This window comes from Diachasmimorpha longicaudata, chromosome 4 (assembly GCF_034640455.1).
Source record: "Diachasmimorpha longicaudata isolate KC_UGA_2023 chromosome 4, iyDiaLong2, whole genome shotgun sequence".
NCBI lineage: Eukaryota > Metazoa > Arthropoda > Insecta > Hymenoptera > Braconidae > Diachasmimorpha > Diachasmimorpha longicaudata.
The window spans coordinates 11,402,663-11,422,495 of record NC_087228.1 but is presented as its reverse complement, the minus strand read 5'-3'; the positions used below and the strand labels follow the sequence as shown (position 1 = coordinate 11,422,495).

General features: G+C 35.7%; 3 protein-coding genes across 3 annotated transcripts; 1 reads left to right on the top strand and 2 right to left on the bottom strand.

Annotated features, from left to right (window-relative positions):
- Positions 1–62: 62 nt before the first annotated feature.
- Positions 63–2,307, bottom strand: LOC135161155 (zinc finger protein 816). The gene is made up of 3 exons (XM_064118471.1): positions 2,101–2,307; positions 1,555–1,807; positions 63–1,264 (listed from the first exon to the last, which is right to left on the bottom strand). The coding sequence occupies exons 1-3, from the start codon at positions 2,293–2,295 to the stop codon at positions 309–311; spliced, it is 1,404 nt and encodes a 467-aa protein (XP_063974541.1). The 5' UTR covers positions 2,296–2,307; the 3' UTR covers positions 63–308.
- Positions 2,308–4,558: 2,251 nt separating this feature from the next.
- Positions 4,559–12,012, bottom strand: LOC135161805 (radial spoke head protein 3 homolog). The gene is made up of 7 exons (XM_064119728.1): positions 10,285–12,012; positions 9,593–9,674; positions 9,364–9,516; positions 9,155–9,283; positions 8,833–9,036; positions 8,442–8,691; positions 4,559–7,848 (listed from the first exon to the last, which is right to left on the bottom strand). The coding sequence occupies exons 1-7, from the start codon at positions 11,094–11,096 to the stop codon at positions 7,676–7,678; spliced, it is 1,803 nt and encodes a 600-aa protein (XP_063975798.1). The 5' UTR covers positions 11,097–12,012; the 3' UTR covers positions 4,559–7,675.
- A 1,395-nt stretch (positions 12,013–13,407) lies between these two features.
- LOC135161116 (activin receptor type-2A) lies at positions 13,408–19,309 on the top strand. Its single transcript, XM_064118408.1, has 8 exons — positions 13,408–13,814; positions 13,997–14,385; positions 14,749–14,936; positions 15,020–15,889; positions 15,966–16,103; positions 16,245–16,376; positions 16,453–16,630; positions 17,404–19,309. Exons 2-8 carry the CDS (start codon positions 14,334–14,336, stop codon positions 17,421–17,423), a joined length of 1,578 nt encoding a protein of 525 aa, XP_063974478.1. The 5' UTR covers positions 13,408–13,814; positions 13,997–14,333; the 3' UTR covers positions 17,424–19,309.
- The last annotated feature ends 524 nt before the right edge of the window (positions 19,310–19,833 follow it).

The following is a 19,833-nucleotide window of genomic DNA, read 5'->3' as shown; positions in this document are numbered from 1 at the left end:
AAGTTACCTTATGCTGGAATAATAAAAAATAAATGATGGAAGGGAAGGAGGAAATAATAAAGACACAGTAATTTTTTAACCAAGTAAAATTCCTCTCAAATGATTGTAATTAATTTTCTAAGAAACATAGATTTTTGTCGGTCATAGGCCTTTGACGAATAGGTCGTAAAATATTATAATCGTAAAATAGCACAGTTTATTTATGTTTCTGTCGAAATACCAATTGCCCTGTCAATCAGTTGAACAGATTTGAAGATTTTTTCTAACTGTAAGTTATTAGCAAAATGATGCGTTACGTGGTCAACACATTAAGCATCCAATCCATCAGACGAGATATCTGAAATATGACCAGCATTTTCTTGGTGCCTCGATTTTATATGCCTCTCCAAATCTCGTCGTCTTACTAAAACTTTTCCACAGTATCCACACCGGTACGGAGTTTCTCCATCAGCATGTAGTCTCACGTGCTTATTCAGATTACTTGGATCACCGAACGGCCTCAAACACACTTTACATCTAAGTGGTTTATAACCCGTGTGCGTTCGAATGTGAATTTTCAATCCGTATTTACGGGAATAAATTTTGCCACAGTAGACGCATAGATGGCCCTGTTTAGACTTTCCAATATTACTATAAAATGTTTCCATTTGAGCTGCGTGAGCATCAGCATCAGTGAGAGTTGATAAAAGTGGGGGCGGCGGAAGCAGCGGCAACGGTAGTTCATTATTATTATTAGTATTATTATTATTATTATTATTATTATTGTAATGTATCCTACTAAACTGATTTAATTGGCTGGCAAAGTGAATTCTGTGACTAGTGTAATTTGAGTGGGCAATGTGACTGGATGATCGTCTCATGTAAGGAAGAAATGCTGAATTTCGCTGAGTTACAGTGCGTCGCACGGGTGAAAGCTCCGCAGGTGAACTTATTGGTGATGGGCCATTGGAAGATCTTGGTGAGATATTTGTTGTTGATTTGTTGGTGTCGAGTGGTTTCTCTACTATAGACGAAACCCCTGAGACGCCCCCTGATGAGACGCTGAGAGATTCGGAAAGTTCCAATTTGCAAGAACCGCTAACACCTGGGGCATAAACGTTAATGGAGAGACCTGGGCCTGGTTGTATTAATGTGAATTCCTTCACCAGTGTAGTCCACAGATTATTACAATCCAGTTTATTACATTTTAAGGCTAAATGTATTTTTAATGGATTTGGATACTGGTAGAGATTTTTGCAGACGTGACAAATATATCGATTTTCAGCTGAAATGAAAGAATAATAATTAATATATTTATATAGATGGCATAATATATAATATAGCATAGCAATAGCATAGGAAATCATCTTGCTATATGTTCTACCAAGTATTATCATATTATCGTATATTTCAAGCTTAGTCGCTGAATAAAACATCATCCTATTCCTATGTGCAGATGAATTGTTAAATAAATGTGGTCAGGTGATATGTTTTCTACGGCCCAGCTTGACGAAAAGAATTTTCTAATGCTCAAACCCTGGAAAAATATTTTCCAGCACTTCTTCTTGATCTTACCTTGAATATTAATATATGGTATGAGAAATGGTATCTTCATCATTGCAAGAATGTTTTCCGTGAACCACATGAGGAGAGGTTCGCCAGGTGAAATGACGCGGATCGTCTTCAGGACAACACCCTTCTCGGTACTCATTAGTATTACATTACAGCTTTGGCAATCTTTAGCTAAAGTTACTATTTTTATCCAACAGGCAGAATTTATTAATCCATTTAGACAGTAGAGCCGTCCATTGTTGTTAGCCACTTCTACCTAAGTAAAGAATAAAAAAAATCACTTATTGAATTTTATAATGTTTACATGTCTATTTGACCTAACTAAAAAGTACCTTTACCAGGCATTGTCATGAAATAGTCTGTTTGCTTAGGAGTGCGGAAAATACTTTTCTAGCGTTGACATATTTAGTATTGGAATACAACAAATATTTTTACATCGCTCGGATTAAATGACTCTTTTCGAGACGTTGCCTGGATATTAAACACTAATATGGAGGTGAAAAGTGACTTTTGCGTCCAACGTAATAGAAAATAATAGTTGTAACTTACGTATTGAATGACCGATGAACTTTTTTTTGCGAAATCGTTGACATCAATCACATCGGTTGAAGCATCCTCATTAAGTAGCGTTGCAGCTCTGACACAAGCACCAGATCTCAATGTTATCCGATCCGTAGATAGTGCAGTTCTTTCAAATTCTTCAGGTGGTCGAATATTCATAAACAATTCATGACTATGTTGCATTATAGAAGACTGTTCGATTCTATACACATACCTATCCCCATAAATAGTACTTTATTTTGCACTCTTTCGTTATAAATTGAAATAACTTGTATTGCTTTTTCCCCCCGCCCCCCGTTTCGCCTCTATATTTGTAACCACTAATAAATATTTGTTTGTTATTATTAATAAATCATCCTCGTTCAACGACGATGATGGCACTGGAGAATCCAAGAATCTACTGGATTCGGCTTGTGCATCGCACGTGGCTTAAATATTGTTCATTGGGATGGCATCATAACAACCCCAAAAATCATAGACATTGGGGAGGGGCAGAGAGATGGCCAGATTTCCTTAGTCACACCCTCCCCGTTTCCTGCCAGTATCCTATGTCCTTTCTCTTTTTTGGTATACCTAATTGTATTTAAAGAGCCCCCCACCCCTATTTTAACCCCGGGGGTCTAATGGTCTTCAGTTCAACATCCTCCTCCCTCCACGTGCGACTTGTCGATTGTCAAAGTAATTTTATGATGGTAGTGGGGATCACCAAATGCAAAACCATAGAGCAGGAGCTGCAAGGTACCTCTCCCAACCTGCCTAATGTCCTGGGGCTGGATTTGTTGCTGAGATAGATCATCCTATTGACCAAATTATCATTACTCCGATCTTTAATTTTATTACTGCTAGATCTTTTGCAACACTATTTTTTGAACAATTCCATTTCCTGTTTGGTAATGTTGAAGTAAGAAAATCCATGGGAATGTTGAAAGATTTTTGCATTATTGACATTGGCATATAAAAATTATAATATAATCAATTCAACATGATGTTTATTCAATATTTCTCTCCGTACAGGAGAAAAAAAGTATAATATCAGCATTGTAGGCTCATTGGTTGCAATGTCTGTCACTGAATGGGGACTGTAAAAGCTTCATGTGAAAAGACATTGTTTGACTCAGCTGTAGACCAATGCATTCTCTACCCCATTGTACGGAGAGAGGTGGTGGCAGAAATAGAAGACACGACGAAAGGTGCATTTGCATCCCCTCGCCCCTCGATGCATGATTACTAAATTAAAAGCTTCATTCTTCTCCAACCCCTCCTCCAATAGAGAATCAGTAGAAATCACCTTTATCAGATATATCAATTCATTGATCAAGCTGATAAACATTTACACGTGTGGGCCCCAAAAATCCCTCCCCTTACGTTATGTCAGGTTAAACTGAAAATTTCGCTGATCAAAAAATTTACTATTATTTTAGAAGAGGAAAAGATGTAGTCGATTTGTTGTAGATATTGTCTCAGTCAGGATGGAGTACAAGTGTTCATACAGAAGCCCCTAGGAAAAATCTCTGCTTCCGTCCATCTATAAAGCCAAGTGGCGTTGCTCCCATTAATCACTCTCTCTCTCTCTCTCTCTGTCTCAGTCGCATGCAATAACATTAACCCATTTCTATTTTCTCATTTGGTAAGAACAAGTGTTCCATCGGTGATTTGTGTAGCTAGTAAGGTTTAATTATTTTTATATATTTAAGACCGAAAAATATTTTTCTTTCATTTCATTTAAATGTAAGGGCGGCAGTGTAGTTGTGGACTATTTTCAATCTATAACTCGAATAATTTAAAATAAAAATGTCAGGAGGACGTTAGTTTGTAAGTTCATCCCCTCATTTCATTTCTCCCCATCCGGGTGCCACCGCATCAAGCAAAAATCAGGATGTATTCAGAGAGCGTAGTAAACCACGGGACCACAGGGTACCGAACAAGTGTTCCTCCGTGACCAATTCAAAGCTTGGGTGGCACGAGTTGCACGCATGTGTGCCCTTCCCAATGCGATATTAATATCACGATTATCATCTACGTATTATCGTTTTTCTGACGGGGGACCTAGAGTTGTAGCTTCTCATTTTATTCAAATATTTTGTTATTTAATGATTTTCCTTGAATGGCTATATTACAACAGAATTGAAGAATATTTAAGAAATAAATTTTTTTAAATATATATCCTGGAAATGGGTTATAAGATATAATAATTCAATAAGTAATTTAAACTATTTTATTCTTTATGATTCAAGTCAAATAATTATGCTCGGAAGACATGTCTATACCGATTCCTTAGACGAACTAACTAGGTCTACAAAGGGAAACAACACCCTGGACCTTCCAGTCACATGCTCCCAAAGAGTCCTATTCATTCCACTTTGTCTATATATTAAAAAATCAAGCCTAAATATCATAAGCCACACTTCTCAGAATTCGAACCCATAAAAATGTCTTTCAACACTCAGAAGAGAATAAGATTGACTTTTATTCTTTATTTATTTTATGAAAAATCCAACAATATATATATATATATATAAGGAAGAAATATTAATAACAATATAATGGAGCATATGCTTGCAATGTGATGACTCCTACGCCGACGATACCAGGACGAATCTCATTGTTCAATTTACCCTCTACCTATATGAAAGAAGGCGTATACTGACTAATAATGGTATTTTGTGGAAGGACATTGTATCGACTATAAAGAAAATTCGATTCGGTTGGGCAAGTGTCAAAAGTATTGGTCTGCTAGGAGTAGCCTATTATATGTGATTCAGCATTCACTATAGTCATACATTATAAATTTATACTTCAAAAACTTTTACCCAAAGTCTTGTCTTCACGAAAAGTAATAGTAACATTATTATTATGATATATAAAAATATGATAAATCAAAACGTCATGGAATTTTTCCAAAAGGGTGCATATTCTTTGCCTAAATCAAGCAATCAATAATTTTCTATCGATTGTGGAATCAGTGAGCAAACAACGAGTTCCATGATTTCGACTACTTTTCTATTCTATTACACTTAGTAAAACAGTGCATATCAAATAACAATAGTCACGTGACATAAAGTGCATTGTACATATGTTTGAAGAGTTTGTAATATGACACGTGGTAAGTGGCCCCTACAAGCCCATTAATAAATATACCATATCAATAATAGCAGCAATATTTACCCCTTAAATACCAAGTGTACTGATCGCAATTGCTCATATTGTAAAGTAGCTTTCTCTATTCCATGAGCTATACTGTAGATTTAAATATTTTTAGTTATCAAACCTCCCAACTGAACTGCATTGGGAAATTTTTTTTCAAGCCCATATTTAATGAGTAGATACGTTTAGATTTGTTTATCCTTAAACATTAATATAATTTTGGCCAGTTTCATGTACTTTTTACATTCAAAATCAATATGTCAAATATATTTTTTTCATATTCCTTACAAATGTGGAAAATCTATGGGACTAGTTTGCACTATAAAACTTTCCATACAATTTTGTATTTAAATCAATAACCGGTGAAGTGTAAAAAACAAGTATTTGCCATTTAAAAATGGAGAATAATGTGTAACCCAGGTGATACGGGTCCCATAACAAATTAATAGAAAAAACCCTAATACCTCAATATGGGTTGAAGAGAACGATTCCCCCGAGTTATTTTTGTTCAAAGGGAAATAAGGGGTGCCCTATATAAAGCACGATTCACTGAGCGTACAAGTTTTGCGTATACACAAAATTGGGGTTCACGACTGCTTAATTTAATCCAATACAATATGCCCTTGTGTAAGGTGGAAGAGGGGAAAGAATTAGATGTAGGGTAGGTGGCTTTTTAAAAGTGCCTCGCCAACTTCAATTTACTGTAAAACCTCATCCTATTATATGATTTATCTAATACTCAACGCGTTAGGTTGGTTTGTAGTTTATACATATGTTATTCCTAGTAATAATTTCAAATAAAACGACACTTTCATCTCAAATGGATTAATTTTAGTTGAAAATCATCCATTCCATTTAATAAGCCCCATTTCAAAACTATGAGTTCATTAGATGGTGTGTGAAGTTGTTTCAACTTTTTTTTTGTGATTTTCTTTACAAAAACTTGATGAAGTTTCACAATTTTTGGCGGCTGTATTTTCAAAGAAAAAAAAATATTTAAAAGATAATAAGGATAGAAAGCCCTGAAAATGCGATTATCCATTTAATTATTATTTTTATCACTGCTGCTACGTTCAGCACGTGTTGAAAAGTGCCTTTTCGTTTACTTGTAAAGGAAAAATGACACAGTTCGCCACTCCCTGAACGTAACATCACTAACAACACGTATAGTTTGGATACAGGTGCGACAGGGTCTTTTAACTCGTATGATTGGCCACCTACTTCACACTCGTTACCACCCCGTCGCACTTGTCTGGAAATATACTATTACATAGCAAAATTTGGAATGTTCTTATGACTTAATTTTCAATGCGTCAGCGGCGCCATCAGTTTTTTCATGAGACTTAACAGTTTGGTTATTACAACGCTAATGTCGAAAAAGATTGATCACCAGTGCATTAAGATCATGGCGGGAGGCTAAGAGCCTCCTCGAAACCTTTGCTAATGAGACTCTGTTAATGCGACATCGTGACGCCGAATCTAGGAAATCTGTCTATCCCTTATCCTAGCAGTAAAACTCAATGAGGGCCTTACGTATGAACTCTGGTTGTAAGCTGTAACTAAAATGTGCATACCAACCCGATCGTTGGTATAATCTTCAAAAGTGTATTGTGCCACGTCCCTTCTTCTAACGCAGGTATATTCATTTTATCTATTATCCGGTGTCATTTTGTCTAGACTTCTTTTAAAGCAGCAGAAATAAACCCCCCATTATTGTCAGGTGTATCAATATTTTTATTTCCTCTAAAATTACCCCAAATTTTATTTTATTTAATTTTTTTTTTTTTTTTTTTCTTATAAAATTTCCCCTACCTTGTTGGTGTCGAGCGGGGCACTTTTATGAAATCAATCCGACCAAAAAGCTTACAACGTACAATATTTTTGGTCATGTCTTTATTTAGTCTCTTATAACTGACCATAATTGAAAAAAGAGAAAAAAACAAAAATCAATTTAGCGATTAGATTTTCTTAAATATTTGCATTTAGATTTTTCAACTAAAACAAATTGCAATTCTCTTTACTAATGAAGGAAAATATTAGATATTTTTGTGTTGAAATGTTCTACATTTTACATTTGCAATGGGATTGTAACATTTTTTGTTTTATGAAAATACAGAATTGCAAGGAGAAAATGATGATGGATTTGTGATAGTGAGTGATATTACAAGTCCCATGCCTAGAGTATTTACGCTGCAGACGGAGAAACCCTTGTGGAATTATCCCGGTGTTGGTAATGCGAGAGGGGAATATGGAAGGTGGCGTCGGGAGACATGGAGGGTGAAGACAGAAATGGATTTATATTGCGGCAGCTGTGTATACTGGTATAGGAGTAGGCTTCTGGCCAGCAGAGGAATAGGTACCCATGGAAGTTCAGAATAGTTGGTTCTAAAGGAATTAATGAACAACCCATTAAATAGCGTTAAATTGTTGGCGACTGATAATGCTCAAAATCAACGTTTTTATAGCCAACACTTTCTTCTATCTCACTATGAGAATCATAACGCGCTGCTGTTAATTTTCTCGATGATTCATACCCTTCACCAAGCTTCTGGTAGATAGTGGCTCGAGTCTCAAGAATTTCCCTGATGATCTCTGAAAGAGTATGCAAAATCACTTTTAGTTTTAATATATTGCTGCTATTGATTAGAAAAGACAACCGGTATCTGAAGTTTTTCACTCATATGATTATTTACGACGGTATAATATAAATGGCGATGAATGCAAAATGTTTACCGAACCATAACCAAATTATCTAAATGTGAAGAAGATAATGAGGCATCACTACGCGGACAGTCATTGATGTGAAATTTTGTTTAGGTTAATTACCGCCATCGTGCTTGAGTTGTGCACAATAAGGGAATTAGCAGCTTTAGAAAGTACTTAGCCTACAATTATCCAATAATTTGCTTATAATGCAGTCGATGTATAAATTTCGACTAATGGAAAATTGTATTCCCGCTCGGAATTTTCTAGACAGTAATGGGGCAAGTTGGGTCGTCTGAACAGTTATCTATTAATTATTCTATTCTATTAATTTATCGGTAACATAGGCAAAGTTTTCTGGGACCGATTACAAAGAAAACCGTGTTGTGTAAAGCGAGCTCAGAGTCTAGTTGAAATTTTTCGAGGTAAGAACTTAGTATTTTCACTGCTTGTTTATGAAATAAATAGATTTATAAATTTACCGGCCAATATTTCACGGCTTTCCATCACAGTGCCCATTTCCTTCTTGACTTCACTCATCAGCCACGGCACGAAGCCCTCCTCTACGTCACTCCTTATTTCGTCCAACAAAAATCCAGACATTTTCAAATCCTCTAAAACTCCTGGAAGCAATTCTGCAATGTATCCCGTTAATAAAACAGCTGCAGCTACTCTTTCTTCAGTTTCTTGTTGATCGTTCACGGCTTTCTTGTGTTGTTTTAATCTTCGATTCTGAAAATAGTAGAATATATTGTTAATGTCATTTTTTCCATAGATTATAGCGGCAAATCATTAACAAGAACAGGAAAAAACATTATGGATTTTTGTTTTTTCTTTTTATGGTTCTCTTTTAAAAGCACTACAATCTATTACTTTCTCCTCTCGCAGTCTGCGCTCTTCTTCTTCCAACCTCTGCTGTTCCACTTTCTCGGCCACTCTCAGCTCCTGGAATCTCCTCTGCTGTTCTCGAAGGGCTGTTTGCTCCTCTTCCTCAAGAACTTCAATCAATGCCTGTTCTATTGTTTTACCAACTAGAATTTCGAGAATCGGTTGCACTTCGCTATCGTAGTCAAAAAGCTGAAATATTATTATTATTGTTATTATTATTATTATTAATGCAAATAGAGAACTATTTAGCTTATAGTAATTCTCAAAATTAAATAGGTAACAACATAAATTTAGAAGAGTTTCTTACATCGCCCGGCGAGATCTGGGTCTCGGCATCTAATCCAGTTTTTCCAGGGACATATGAAGGGGTTGCTGGTCTCTCCAGAATATAATCTGTCTGCGTACCAATCTCCGATTCGTCCGGCTTATCAGACAGCTGAAATGTCCAACAAAAATGACTTTTTCATCCTTTGGAAAATATGAATAAAATGTGGAAAAACATTAAAAAGCAGCCACCTCTTCGAGATACACTTCCGTTTGAACAGGTTCATGCTTCCGGCCAGGAATAGGTGGTGGTGATCTAATTCGCAGCATCATCGATCTGGAAGCGTGCTGCTGGGTTCGTTTTTTGGACATTAGTTTTTTTTTACAAGGTAACTGTTCGCCTTCCTGTTAAAAATCAATGTCTTATTGAAAATAGACATTAGATGGCATTGGGTTATGTTAATGGTAACTATAAACTTACAAGCATGGACGCCGCCAAGGCACAGCCACGTACGACCCGTCGATCAAACATGATATTACCGAAAGGAAGTTGGTGATGATCACTGCAACGGAAAAATTATCTTTATGAATTCAACCCTATGATGGGTAATTTCCCCTTACGATTCAACAAACGTCGAGGTCGTTGTGGTGTGTGAAGGGGAATAAATCAGTGCTATATGCTAGAGTATATTTCACCATTTTTACTGTCATTCTAATCTATATTGAACGCAATGAATATCTTATCCTTTGAATACAGGCATCGACAAGGTTCTACTATCACGCAATTCATCGAATGAAATTCCCAATATGCCCCATTCATATAATACATATTACACTCGTGATTATTATTGCACATTCTTGATAAATAGGCCCTTTCCATTCAATGCGAGTGCCATTTGAGTTTTAAAATCCCGTCCAATTATGCGGCCAAATTTTTCACGCAACCTTTGCGTGAATCTGGCTCCAGCCTTCTTTATTGTCTATTACAATATTTTTCTTTACCCCGGATTGATGATGATGGGGGTTGCAACTTTTTCGATATTACTCGTTTCATCATCAGTCGAAGCCTTTTATAAGCCACTGCAAGTTACTTTTACGTATATAAATCTGCATGGAGATAATGGAGGAGAGGTGGGTGGGGGAGGCATCTTGCTGATATATTCATAAACTTACTTATCACTATTATTAACAGTTGCGAGTCTAGTGTTACAGAGACGCTTAACCCGTTCCTCATTAGCCTGGGTTGTGGAATTGACTAGATTAACTGTAAAATCAACAGTCGCTTTCAAAGCAGCTTGACATCTAGCGTTGTGTTTGGTGTGACGCACTTGTGGTCGATGCCCTAAAGACACTGACGGCCGGAACCTAGAGCGCGGCGGTAAGTTATCGGATCCGTGCTCAACAATCTCATTGGCAGGCCACGAACCATTTGGTGAAATACCAAGGAGAGCTGCTACTTCAGGTGGTGGCATAAGAAATTCTCCGCTCTTCACAGTTGTAATGAATGGCTTTTTCAGAGTTCCCAATTGGTGTTTATTCCTTATTCCTTTTTTATTCGATTCTTGGTGCTCTTCATTTTGAAATTTTTGCAATTTTGCGTTCAAAATATCGTTAAAATTCTCGGTAGACAAACTCATAGTTGATTTGAAGGCCTCGTCAATTTTAGTTTTCATACTAAAGCCAAGATTATCGTGACTCTTGCTATGTTCTCGCCTTTTCAATGGATTCACCTGTTTGTTCTGCAAAGACGCCAGGGCGATGTGATCACTGGACCTGCTGATGCGTTTTTCTAATGATAAACCATTTCTCTCGCTATTCCTTGGACGATTGCCGTTGACTTCCGGGTAATCGTCATTCATCTGATTAATGTGGAGAATTGGCAATGTGGTCTGATGATTGTCCCGGTGAATGATGGTAAATGCTGGCGCGGGTTCGCCCTTGGAAACGCAGTGAAACGGTCCTAGGGTAGATATTCCCGCCGGCATCGTGAATTTTTCTTCTTCCCACTGTGACTAATCAATACATGATCGATTTTCTTACACGTGGTAAATATGCTCCAAATGATTATTTTTTATCAGTTTCTTGGGAAAAGAGAAAATGAAAATAAATTCATGTAATGGGAAAAAAATCGATACATATGTAGGCGTAATATCTATGTACAAGGACTATTTTCGAGAGAGAGAGAAAGAGAGGTCTTGCAAATTATTCAATCCGCACAATGATGATTAATTTCGACATCGCAGAATTATTCACAACAAATTGTCCTTTTTGGCAATTTGCGGGGTATTGGCAATTGATAGTGCTAATCGATATCGCGTTAAACACCAAATTCAAATTTTGAAGGAGAAGAAAAATGGAGGAAATTTAGATGTAGTAAAAAAAAAAAGCTTGATCTTCTTGTAGATGGTCTCACTACCTACGGAGTACTGGAAGCACTCCCAATATCCAGGATGGGCTATCGTACGGTCAACGAATCACTGGACAATGTCTCACACAATTGGCTCAATATGAGCTACATGCACACCCACACACACACACACCCATAACCAATATGTATACAAATTTTATATGGCTATGCTGGTCAATTCAATACCACTGACCAAACGACTTCTGACGCGCATGTCTCCTTATTCCGTACAATGACCGATGAGATAATGAAACTAGATGTAAATAGAAAAAAAATCCAATTTCAAATGATTGATTACTATTAACCCCTCGAATTGAAAATTAACATGCAATGCAATGTTCAAGGGTCCACGACTTGAGTTGAAAATTAAAATTTAATCTTACATTGAGTTGTAAATTTGTTATCTAAAGGGCAATATATAACAGGGGGCAATACTTTAAATTCATTCAAGTATGAAAATATATAATGATTTGTGTGTACTATATTGAATTTATCCACTATTATCATACATCTCTAAATAAACAAACATTGGAATATCCACTTAATTTATTCTCACCTTTGATTTCGATATTTTTTCTGGACATGCAAAACAGCGCGTGGACTCTTGACAAATGTATACGGTTCCCTCCGCGATGACGTCAGTGACGGTATATTATACGGCTGCAAGCTTCGGGTACACATTTTGCACTGCTGACTAACTCTCGATGCCATCACGAATAAAATTAGGATTCTCTAATTTACCAATATGTATTTATTACGTCAAAGTTTTATCCCTAATTTCCTCAATAATGGCAATCTAATTGTTGTGTCGCTGAACAGCCATCAGCAGTGTTAATTCAATCAGATTTATCCTCTCCAATTAACACACAAGAGCGTATAACGTAAGATACTGATTATTTCGTTTGTTTATTGGCGAAATGTTCTTGTTGTCATTGGCAACGTAATCTTTCTATGTTTCATTGATATAATCGATAATCAATCAATAGGCCTGCTCCTTCTTCATTATTTTATATTTCCATATTCTTCTTGTCCAACTGATCTCAATTGTTTACCAAACACAAAAAAAAAATATACACACAGAAAATTTTTTTTTGCTATTTGAGTGAATCGAAAAGTAGAAAATATTATTATGTCCACTTTAATCTTATGAATATTTCACTTTAAGGTTGAAATTGTTCAACGAGAGCCATCTACCATGCCCTGGCGTAACTGTGAGGTTACTTAATAACTAAAGAGGGATCCAAAGGGTTGACCATGAAGCAACTACCGACTTCAGCAGTATCCTATTAGCCCCAAAAAAACGATTTTTGAACAAAAAAACTTATAGAATCGTTTGTACTTCGTTAACAGGTTATTATTGTACACCCGTTTTTAACGTTTAAGAGTTAATTATTCTTTTTTAATTCATTAATCAAAATAACGCGTGAAATTAGCCGCTGCAAATTTTACGCGACTCACAATCCTCCTCAATGGTCCTCTTGCCATAATCTACTATATTCATAACGAAATATGCAGTCTTAAACGATAATAATGACAGAGTCGGATTCTACAAACGATTTAGAATCGAATGAAAAAAAAACTCAAAAGAATTAATTTTTCAAAATTTTGTCGGCTAATTGACAAAATTTGAGCCACGTCAATAAATTTTACAAGTTATTACTTGTATTCGCTCACAAGTTTTTGAAACTGACCTTTTCAAAAGGCTGTGTTTTTTCATCTTCAAAGGTGTTTAAGAATATTAAAAATGGCTTGATCCTTTTCCCAAAAGTTTCCCAATTATTGAATAAAATATTTGAACGCCAGAGGCTAAATCTAGTAATAATATGGAAGTCATAGGGACCCTATGTGGTAAGTAGCGGAAAGCGAATTGTAAACTGAGCCGTTGAGTGCGCCCTCTTGCCTGACCACCCAAAGCGTCCATCTAGTTGTGCTTTGTGCTTGGTGTGTTCTTCTCCTTATTATTAGACAACAATACCTATAAAAAAATGCATTCTGCAGTGTGAATTTTCATCTCTAACAACAGAACTAATCATAAAATGTAAAAAAAAGTGTCGGCCAATAGTGCACTTTCATCTCCCCGAACACACTATTTTTGGCTTCAAAGTTATATATCTGCCCTGTGCCAAGGAGAACAAAATACCAAACTTCATTCTCCACAGGACTAATTACAAAAGGCTCATGCTGTGCAGTGGGACAAAACAGAAAAACATGTGCTGGGAAGTGAACGGAAACAATTTTCTTATTAGTTAATCGACACGAGGAAAAAACTGGCAGGACCAACGCTGTCACTAGTGAGGTACTAGTAGTAACCCCTTCAATGTTCAATCATTGCTCTATACGAGGCTATTCCCCCCCCCCCCTCCCTTCAGCCAACTGCCTACAGTACTTTCAATTCTTAAACAATTCATAAAGAATTCATGAAATCAATTCTTTACCAATAAATAATTGTCATTTTCGCAAATTGTTGGGGTTTTTCAGATCGGTACGAGACGAATTTTATAAACTTCAAGCATCTAACAGTCTACAGATCAAGTGCAATGATCATTTGGACTTTATTGACACATTGAAACATTTGTTGATGCAGAAGAATCTCATCTTCACTGGTCCAGAGTGAATTTATTTTACGCGTCGGAGACTGGTTGTCGGCATTCAGTTCTACTGTACCGGTTATTAGAGTTCCTTCCAGATAAAAGTGGATGAAGGGTCGCCACTATCGCTGCAGCCGCTAAAAGTGACAGCATTGGCCTTCTCAGTTTTATCTCTTGGCTAATAAACACAAAATTGGTTATATGTTATGTTATAAATTAACAACGTAATGGCCACTATTTGGAATGCAGTGTCTTCTTATCATCTGTTAATACTATTAGGTAATGATAATTGTCAAATACATAGTCCTGATAAAGGAGTATTATTTCATTTGGATTAGCACCTCCAATCTCCATTGTTGGCAAAAACATCAAGTGCTGCTCTCCCGCGTTTATTAATACTCTGATTCGTCATTGTTATGTGTAAAATCACCAACTCCGCTGTTCACTCGACATTTACTTGAAAATCAATCTGTTTGTAGTTCATTTTTTCAAATTTTTTTTTTCCATTTTCTTTGCGCTTCCCCTCGAGAGTAGATCGAGAAGAAAAAACAAAATAACCAATCCGTCGCTGTTATAGTTCATTCTCTAGATGACGACTTTCTCAAACATATGGAAAAAGTAAAGTAAATAAATAAATTTCAGGTTTATTGAGCTTAGTTTCTGGCCACGATGTCAAGGGATCGACTTATTGTGAGTTTTACAATGAGACGATGTGTTCAGGATGCTCTGAGCGTGAAGAATGTACACCACATGAACCTGATCGCAGAAATCACTGCTATGTGTTGTGGCAAATTGACGATGTGACTAAAAAGTCAACTATAAAATTAAAGGTACTATTTATTTTAATGGAATTGGCATTTTTCGTCTCCATCATTTTTTAATAAATTTTGATCAATACATTTATTAATTTCAGGGCTGCTTTTTAGATAGCCAAGAGTGTTATGATAAGAATCAATGCGTTGAGCGTCATGGCGATCGGGTGAAAAAATTGTTCTTTTGCTGTTGCGAGGGTAACATGTGTAATCAGAATTATACATGGGATCCGCAACCTACAGAGCCACCAACGGAGCAACATGATTTCAAACCAGTTCCCAATACTGAACAACAAATTCTAACATTGGTCCTTTCTGTATCAATTCCCCTGCTTGTCCTAATACTAGTGTTGTCAGCGTTGTACTGGTGCTACAAGCGTAGAAAACTGGGGTATTTTAATGAGGTGCCAACTTTGGAGCCTTTGCCACTGCCTCAACCGTCGCCAAATTTAGGCTTACGTCCAATACAACTGGTGGAAATAAAAGCCAGAGGACGATTTGGTGCTGTTTGGAAGGCTCAATTAAAGAATGAAGTGGTCGCTGTTAAAGTATTTCCAGTGCAGGATAAACAATCGTGGCAAACTGAGCAGGAGATTTTTAAACTAGCCCACATGGACCACGAGGATATTCTCCACTTTATTGGAGTAGAAAAGAGGGGAGATAATTTGCAGGCCGAGTTCTGGCTCATTACGGCATATCATGAGAAAGGTTCACTGTGTGATTATTTAAAGGCTAATGTTGTCAGTTGGTCAGAAATGTGCAGAATATCGGAGTCCATGGCTAGGGGCTTGATGCATCTCCATGAAGAAATACCGGCTAACAAGGCTGATGGTTACAAACCAGCGGTCGCGCACAGGGATTTCAAATCCAAAAATGTTCTACTAAAAGCCAATATGAGCGCGTGTATTGCTGATTTTGGTCTAGCACTCATTTTTCATCCGGGGAAACCATGTGGTGATACTCACGGACAAGTACTACGAGTTTATAATTAACAATTATATTTTTTATCATTTTGATTGTATGAAAATTTGTACATCTGCTTTTCAGGTTGGAACACGAAGGTATATGGCTCCGGAAGTCCTTGAGGGTGCTATAAATTTTACACGCGATTCATTTCTACGGATAGACATGTATGCGTGTGGTCTTGTTCTCTGGGAATTGGCGTCTAGATGTACTGTCCAGGATGTAAGTAATTTTCATTATTATCGTGCAGAGATTTTATTCTAGCTTATTGTAGCAATTTGAACATTAAATTCTTCGTCTATATGAAAAACGTTCATTTATTTTGTTACTTGGAGATAAAAAATTTTTTCGTTGAACATTTAGGGACCAATTGGAGAGTATAGATTGCCATTTGAAGAGGAAGTAGGGCTACACCCTACCCTGGAAGATATGCAGGAAAGCGTGGTCCATAAAAAAGAACGTCCACTGATCCTGGAGACTTGGCGAAAACACAATGCAAGTACTATTCCTTAACCAATGATGATAAACTGTCACACTAAGCTCATCCTAATTTGTCAAAATATTAATCCAGGGTCTTGTTGCAATTTGCGATACAATGGAAGAATGCTGGGATCACGATGCCGAAGCTAGGTTGTCAGCGTCATGTGTAATGGAACGAGTGGCGACACTTAGCAGAAGTCTCGTTATTAATTCGTCAACACTGATCCGGGTTGACAATACAAACGAGTCTCTCAATACCAAGGAATCTAGTATGTAGTTAGCTTTAAGTTATAATAACCATCTTAAACTCTGCTCCTACGTTCTGTATCATGTATTTATTTCATTTGATATTAATTTTTTCGGCTCTTTTAAATCACCGACGAGGATTGCCTTATCATGGATTTATTTTTATTTCTAATTTGCACTGCCGCCCGGTTGTTGCTCAATTAATATTAATTAATAGTGCTATTTTCTTGCTAAGTCGATAATTCATTGGTCATTCAATTGTGTAAATAATTCAAAAATATTTTATTCGCCTATGCAAAGCAGCATATTAATTAAGGTGTTCCTCGTCAATGCTATTAACCATTCATTAGCATTTGGTAACTCTAATAATTATCACTACTGGGCAGGATGGATCCAATTATTTGTTAAGTTGAAAATTCTTTGAAATTTGGGAAAGACAATTTGAAAACAAAAGGGAAAAAAAAAATTATAAAAACTTTTAAATTCTTGGATAATGCGATGATGCTGATAATGACCCTAATACAATGTACCTGGTAGACACACAATCGTGTAAACCGATTGATATAGCCAAAAGGAATTTAGCATAACGAGACAGATTTTTCGAGCTTTTACTAAGTTTATTATTTGGCAAAACATTTCGCATGCGGTGAAATTATATACTCATTTATCTGTCATGAAAATTAACAAAAAACAGACATTTATCATGGTCATTTATATTTTCATTGATCGCCATAACACGAGTCACATTGAATGAAAGATGAGTTTTTAATTAAAGACATATGTATAAAATTTTTAGATCGACACTTACTTGTCTGAACCGTACGAGGCCACGGGATACGTAATTAATTGTACAGGGAATTCTACTGATGAAGATTTTAACGCTGACTAAGGATGCAGAATAAGCTGCATAGTAAATAAAACTTATCGATTTGTTCAAATAAAATGAAAATTAATAGATGACGAAAAAAACAATTTTATATGCAATAGGTCAGATATATTTATCAAATATCGTATATTTTCCTTGTAATACACACTAGAGTCCGGCCGTCGCCGATAGTCTATGCGCATGCTTCGTTTTCATCTCCGAGAGCATGATAATTCTTGAAATATCCATCAATTAGACGTTTGCATTGACTGATATTGGGTTTTGATAGTGCCAAATAGTGTAGACAAATGCCATATATTTTTCTTTTCTTTGACATTTTTGGTTTCTCTTATTTTTCTCTATCTACATAATCGAAACATTAATTTATATTATTATTAAGAAAGGAAAAGCGCAGAAGAAATTTGTGTATGTGAGGTACTTCCGGACTTCATTGACTCCACGTCATTTAATCCTCGAAAAAAGACTTTGAACAATATAATTTTGAAAAACAAATTCAATACAAATAATCTTTGTAAGGAAATTTTGCCAAAAATATTTTAAACACAGAGAAACCCCATATTATGTAAAATACTCAAAGCTCACTTTTCAATGGAGCGTGACAAGCATCGTCTAATATTTTAGAAATAGAAATAGTTGATTTATCACATGGCATATTTTTCCAAAATACATTCCTGCAATTTCATTATTTATGACGAACAGGAATTCTGAATTATTACTCAAAATGTGCGTCAAAATGGGATGTAAAAAGAAGCTAGATAGAGCGCATAATCTTTATCTCCACTCTTACATTCTTGAACTTTGTGTGGAAGTTCCGTAATTTTCCAAAATTCAGAATTGTGCAATATAAAATTGAAGAGCCTGGTCTCTCTCTCTCTCTCTCCAGAGAGAGAGACCCCCCCTCTCTCTCTCTCGCGCCGTCTCTTGCCTAGCACACAAGATAAGGAAGAATGAAGAGATATTATTTACCATCGATAGATATATAACAATACATCTTTTTCACTGTTGATACAGGCTAATTTCTTTCTATAATATTGTTCGTTACAAAATTTCTGCGACTTCACATTTAATTGATCAAATGAACTTTGCGAAGAAGTAATGCTGTGTTAATTCATTGAGAAATTTTCAAAATGTATTATACACAAAGAATTAATTAGCGATACACTCAACAATGAACATACTAAGTTCTACGGTTCGAAATTTTACGAAAAATTTCAGAGTACGTTTTTATGTGCTACTAATAATATTTATATCCGGTGAACATGAAATTCCTATCGAGCTACTTCACTTATTAATTATATTTGCCCTAGTATCCATTCGTAGGAATATTTTTCATATGTTTAATTACCTTGTTAATGTTGTCAGTTAGAGTGTTTTTGAATTTATGGGGCAAAGCTCTGATTGCCGCCAGAATTGACGAATAATTTTCTTTTTCTTCAATTTTTTCGTTAATATAATGAATTGAAGGTGGGACAGAGACTGAACGGACATACTTCGTCCAATTTTTTATAACACTAATCAGTAATTACATAATTGCTTTCTGGATTACGTGGCTGCTATCATTATATGTTATATTTGCAATTATATACAAAATATATAAGGATAAATGAGCTCGAACAATATCTTCACTTTGAATGCTATGGTCCACACATTTAAATGTGAATATGAAAAAAAAGATGATTAATTATGTACATATTATCACGGTATACCCATAAAATGATACATTATTTATTGGAAAATTTCAAACTGCCCGCAATGAAACTTGTTTTTCATTTATCATCCAATAATATTAATTATATTAATGTTCAGAAGGTTTTAACTATGATGCATTTGTGCACAAAACTCGTTAGTATATTAGTTTTCTCAATCTAAGTTAATTTTCGAAATAAGAAACATAATCTGTACACATGCACCTAACTCCTTTATCTCCTTCTCCCCCCCCCCCTGCCCCTTATAATTTTTCAATAAAAAGTATCATTAACATTTTCAAACAATAATAATTTATTATTTATATGAAACAAACTAAAGATCTTTCCATCATGACTATCATCATTTTATTTATGTAAATGTATACATACTCATAATAGGTGTTCTCAGATTGCGAGGGTTGTTACTAAAATTTCAACTTGTGTATTTTTATATCTCCTTCACGTACATTGTTGCTTATTCATTTATCATTCCCATTTTCCAACGCAAAATACAATACATTATCATTAGTTTAGAATCTAATGAATAGAACATTTAATGATTTTCAATCGGTGAAGCCAAAGTCAGATACTTGTACATTTAATATGTAGAATATATACAACCTAACTTTTTCGCATTGTCATCTTTTATAAATCC

Coding starts and splice junctions, on each gene's coding strand:
- LOC135161116 (XM_064118408.1), top strand. CDS start 14,334: ATGGCCACTATTTGGAATGCAGTGTCTTCTTATCATCTGTTAATACTA. Junction 16,104..16,244: donor CTAGATGTACTGTCCAGGAT/GTAAGTAATTTT, acceptor TTGAACATTTAG/GGACCAATTGGAGAGTATAG. Junction 16,377..16,452: donor AGACTTGGCGAAAACACAAT/GCAAGTACTATT, acceptor ATATTAATCCAG/GGTCTTGTTGCAATTTGCGA.
- LOC135161805 (XM_064119728.1), bottom strand. CDS start 11,096: ATGCCGGCGGGAATATCTACCCTAGGACCGTTTCACTGCGTTTCCAAG. Junction 9,284..9,363: donor CGGAAGTGTATCTCGAAGAG/GTGGCTGCTTTT, acceptor TGGACATTTCAG/CTGTCTGATAAGCCGGACGA. Junction 9,037..9,154: donor CCCAGATCTCGCCGGGCGAT/GTAAGAAACTCT, acceptor ATAATATTTCAG/CTTTTTGACTACGATAGCGA.
- LOC135161155 (XM_064118471.1), bottom strand. CDS start 2,295: ATGCAACATAGTCATGAATTGTTTATGAATATTCGACCACCTGAAGAA. Junction 1,808..2,100: donor GTTCATCGGTCATTCAATAC/GTAAGTTACAAC, acceptor TTCTTTACTTAG/GTAGAAGTGGCTAACAACAA. Junction 1,265..1,554: donor ACCATATATTAATATTCAAG/GTAAGATCAAGA, acceptor CTTTCATTTCAG/CTGAAAATCGATATATTTGT.